Here is a 5000-nt window from a genome sequence, read left to right on the forward strand (position 1 = left end):
CTTTTCTTTGTTCTTTGTTCTTTGTTCTTATTACTGCAGCTGTCTGGGGGCCGCATGTCTGTCGTTGATGATAATGTTTCCTGTGTGCGTGTGTTTCTTAAAATATTTACTAAATTTGTAGGATTAAGCTTCTTTTTGACTATCAGCTCCGAAGACCTCTGTCGAAGAATCGCTGAAAGGTGCGAGCGAACTCAACAAACAGTCATAGGGTTAGGGTTAGGGTTAGGGTTAGGGTTAGGGTTAGGGTTTGGGTTTGGGTTAGGGTTTGGGTTAGGGTTAGGGTTAGGGTTAGGGAAACTCCACGATATACTTTGTAGTTTTCTGAAACCCTGGCCTGTGACTAAATCTCCTCGAAGGTGGAAGCTGTTCCGCCCAGGGAGTCCTCACTTTAAGCCCTCCCTTAGACGACACTAGGATAAGTGGTAAAGCAAAAAGTGCAGAGGATACCGGAAGTCTGCAGAGGGATTTGGATAGGCTCGGTGAATGGGCTAGGGTCTGGCAGATGGAATACAACGTTGACAAGTGTGAGGTTATCCATTTTGGCAGGAACAACAGCAAAAGGGATTATTATTTAAATGATAAAATATTAAAACATGCTGCTGTGCAGAGAGACCTGGGTGTGCTAGTGCATGAGTCGCAAAAAGTTGGTTGACAGGTGCAGCAGGTGATTAAGAAGGCGAATGGAGTTCTGTCCTTCATTGCTAGGGGGATGGAGTTTAAGACTAGGGAGGTTCTGCTGCAATTGTATAAGGTGTTAGTGAGGCCACACCTGGAGTATTGTGTTCAGTTTTGGTCTCCTTACCTGAGAAAGGACGTACTGGCACTGGAGGGTGTGCAGAGGAGATTCACTAGGTTAATCCCAGAGCTGAAGGGGTTGGATTACGAGGAGAGGTTGAGTAGACTGGGACTGTACTCATTGGAATTTAGAAGGATATGGGGGGATCTTATAGAAACATATAAGATTATGAAGGGAATAGATAGGATAGATGCGGGCAGGTTGTTTCCACTGGCGGGTGAAAGCAGAACTAGGGGGCATAGCCTCAAAATAAGGGGAAGTAGATTTAGGACTGAGTTTAGGAGGAACTTCTTCACCCAAAGGGTGGTGAATCTCTGGAATTCCTTGCCCAGTGAAGCAGTAGAGGCTCCTTCATTAAATGTTTTTAAGATAAAGATCGATAGTTTTTTGAAGAATAAAGGGATTAAGGGTTATGGTGTTCGGGCCGGAAAGTGGAGCCGAGTCCACAAAACCTCCGTTTCCTCAGCCCCTCGAATACCGGACCTCCCTCCCTGACAGCGGCGTGGGTGTACCTACACCGCACGGGGGCGGCGGAGGGTTCCAGAAGGCAGTCCGCCCACCAGCTCCTCGAGGGGGGCAATTGGGGATGGGTGATGACTTTACGCGGGTCCTTTCCAATTACGCATTCGCGAGCGGGGGGGGGTGGGGGGGGGAGAATTGTCTTGTTAATGTCTGAGAATTAACGTACATCCTCCCACTCTCTCTCTCTCTCTCCCTCCCCCCACCCTCGCTGCTTACCCAGGGACTCTTTGTGGCTACGCTCTACTGCTTCCTGAACGCGGAGGTGAGTACGTCGCTACCTCCCGGGCGGATGGCGAGACTGGGCGGGCAAGTGGCGGACGCAGTGTAGTGCCGGGATTTAGCGAGGTGGCACAGTTTGGTCGAAGGGGTGTGGGGGGGGGGGGGTGACAGGGGAGTTGAATCGAGACGTTCCAAATGGGGGAAGGGTTTGTGATGGGAGACGGGAGTCAATGAGGAGAAGGTTAAGGGGGAGATTGAATCGAGACGTTCCCAATGGGGGAAGGGTTTGTGATGGGAGTCAATGAGGAGAAGGTTAAGGGGGAGATTGAATTGAGACGTTCCCAATGGGGGAAGGGTTTGCGATGGGAGACTGGAGTCAATGAGGAGAAGGTTAAGGGGGAGATTGAATCGAGATGTTCCCAATGGGGGACGGGTTTGCGATGGGAGTGAATGAGGAGAAGGTTAAGGGGGAGATTGAATCGAGATGTTCCGAATGGGGGAAGGGTTTGCGATGGGAGATGGGAGTCAATGAGGAGAAGGTTAAGGGGGAGATTGAATCGAGACGTTCCAAAAGGGGGAAGGGTTTGCAATGGGAGTCAATGAGGGGAAGGTTAAGGGGGAGATTAAATCGAGGCATTCCAAATGGGGGACGGGTTTGCGATGGGAGTCAATGAGGAGAAGGTTAAGGGGGAGATTGAATCGAGACGTTCCAAATGGGGGGAGGGTTTGCGATGGGAGATGGGAGTCAATGAGGAGAAGGTTAAGGGGGAGATTGAATCGAGACGTTCCAAATGGGGGAAGGGTTTGCGATGGGAGTGAATGAGGAGAAGGTTAAGGGGGAGATTGAATCGAGATGTTCCGAATGGGGGAAGGGTTTGCGATGGGAGACGGGAGTCAATGAGGAGAAGGTTAAGGGGGAGATTGAATCGAGACGTTCCAAATGGGGGAAGGGTTTGCGATGGGAGACGGGAGTCAATGAGGAGAAGGTTAAGGGGGAGATTGAATCGAGACGTTCCAAATGGGGGAAGGGTTTGCGATGGGAGACGGGAGTCAATGAGGAGAAGGTTAAGGGGAAGATTGAATCGAAACGTTCCAAATGGGGGAAGGGTTTGCGATGGGAGTCAATGAGGAGAACGTTAAGGGAGAGATTGAATTGAGACGTTCCAAATGGGGGAAGGGTTTGCGATGGGAGTCAATGAGGGGAAGGTTAAGGGGGAGATTGAATCGAGACGTTCCAAATGGGGGAAGGGTTTGCGATGGGAGACGGGAGTCAATGAGGAGAAGGTTAAGGGGGAGATTGAATCGAGACGTTCCAAATGGGGGAAGGGTTTGCGATGGGAGACGGGAGTCAATGAGGAGAAGGTTAAGGGGGAGATTGAATCGAGACGTTCCAAATGGGGGAAGGGTTTGCGATGGGAGACGGAGTCAATGAGGAGAAGGTTAAGGGGGAGATTGAATCGAAACGTTCCAAATGGGGGAAGGGTTTGCGATGGGAGTCAATGAGGAGAAGGTTAAGGGAGAGATTGAATTGAGACGTTCCAAATGGGGGAAGGGTTTGCGATGGGAGATGGGAGTCAATGAGGAGAAGGTTAAGGGGGAGATTGAATCGAGACGTTCCAAATGGAGGAAGCGTTTGCGATGGGAGATGGGAGTCGATGAGGAGAAGGTTAAGGGGGAGATCGAATCGAGACGTTCCAAATGGGGGAAGGTTTGCGATGGGAGATGGGAGTCGATGAGGAGAAGGTTAAGGGGGAGATTGAATCGAGACGTTCCCAATGGGGGAAGGGTTTGCGATGGGAGATGGGAGTCAATGAGGAGAAGGTTTAGGGGGAGATCGAATCGAGACGTTCCAAATAGGGGAAGGGTTTGCGATGGGAGATGGGGTCTATGAGGAGAAGGTTAAGGGGGAGATCGAATCGAGACGTTCCAAATGGAGGAAGGGTTTGCGATGGGAGATGGGAGTCAATGAGGAGAAGGTTAAGGAGGAGATTGAATCGAGACGTTCCCAATGGGGGAAGGGTTTGCGATGGGAGTCAATGAGGAGCAGGTTAAGGGGGAGATTGAATTGAGACGTTCCCAATGGGGGAAGGGTTTGCGATGAGAGATGGGAGTCAATGAGGAGAAGGTTAAGGGGGAGATTGAATCGAGACGTTCCCAATGGGGGAAGGGTTTGTGATGGGAGTCAATGAGGAGAAGGTTAAGGGGGAGATTGAATTGAGACGTTCCCAATGGGGGAAGAGTTTGCGATGGGAGACGGGAGTCAATGAGGAGAAGGTTAAGGGGGAGATTGAATCGAGATGTTCCCAATGGGGGACGGGTTTGCGATGGGAGTGAATGAGGAGAAGGTTAAGGGGGAGATTGAATCGAGATGTTCCGAATGGGGGAAGGGTTTGCGATGGGAGTCAATGAGGGGAAGGTTAAGGGGGAGATTGAATCGAGGCGTTCCAAAAGGGGGAAGGGTTTGCGATGGGAGATGGGAGTCAATGAGGAGAAGGTTAAGGGAGAGATTGAATCGAGACGTTCCAAATGGGGGAAGGGTTTGCGATGGGAGTTAATGAGGAGAAGGTTAAGGGGGAGATTGAATCGAGACAATCCAAATGGGGGAAGGGTTTGCGATGGGAGACGGGAGTCAATGAGGAGAAGGTTAAGGGGGAGATTGAATCGAGACGTTCCAAATGGGGGAAGGGTTTGCGATGGGAGATGGGAGTCAGTGAGGAGAAGGTTAAGGGGGAGATTGAATCGAAACGTTCTAAATGGGGGAAGGGTTTGCGATGGGAGTCAGTGAGGAGAAGGTTAAGGGAGAGATTGAATTGAGACGTTCCAAATGGGGGAAGGGTTTGTGATGGGAGATGGGAGTCAATGAGGAGAAGGTTAAGGGGGAGATTGAATCGAGACGTTCCAAATGGGGGAAGGGTTTGCGATGGGAGATGGGAGTCAATGAGGAGAAGGTTAAGGGGGAGATTGAATCGAGGCGTTCCAAATGGGGGAAGGGTTTGCGATGGGAGATGGGAGTCAATGAGGAGAAGGTTAAGGGGGAGATTGAATCAAGACGTTCCAAATGGAGGAAGGGTTTGCGATGGGAGACGGGAGTCAATGAGGAGAAGGTTAAGGGGGAGATCGAATCGAGACGTTCCAAATGGGGGAAGGTTTGCGATGGGAGATGGGAGTCGATGAGGAGAAGGTTAAGGGGGAGATTGAATCGAGACGTTCCCAATGGGGGAAGGGTTTGCGATGGGAGATAGGAGTCAATGAGGAGAAGGTTAAGGGGGAGATTGAATCGAGACGTTCCCAATGGGGGAAGGGTTTGCGATGGGAGTCAATGAGGAGAAGGTTAAGGGGGAGATTGAATCGAGACGTTCCGAATGGGGTAAGGGTTTGCGATGGGAGACGGGAGTCAATGAGGAGAAGGTTAAGGGGGAGATTGAATCGAGACGTTCCCAATGGGGGAAGGGTTTGCGATGGG

At 50.9% G+C, this 5000-nt stretch overlaps 1 protein-coding gene across 1 annotated transcript in view; it reads left to right on the forward strand.

The window, feature by feature from the left end:
* Window positions 1-5000, forward strand: part of LOC140405649 (glucagon receptor-like) — a 260778-nt gene that overhangs the window by 254292 nt on the left and 1486 nt on the right. Inside the window, exon 9 of the mRNA XM_072494182.1 lies at window positions 1539-1580. Within this exon, the coding sequence (XP_072350283.1) occupies window positions 1539-1580 (42 nt within the window). The remainder of the gene's footprint in view (window positions 1-1538; window positions 1581-5000) is intronic.

Source organism: Scyliorhinus torazame, unplaced genomic scaffold, assembly GCF_047496885.1.
Source record: "Scyliorhinus torazame isolate Kashiwa2021f unplaced genomic scaffold, sScyTor2.1 scaffold_184, whole genome shotgun sequence".
Lineage (NCBI taxonomy): Eukaryota > Metazoa > Chordata > Chondrichthyes > Carcharhiniformes > Scyliorhinidae > Scyliorhinus > Scyliorhinus torazame.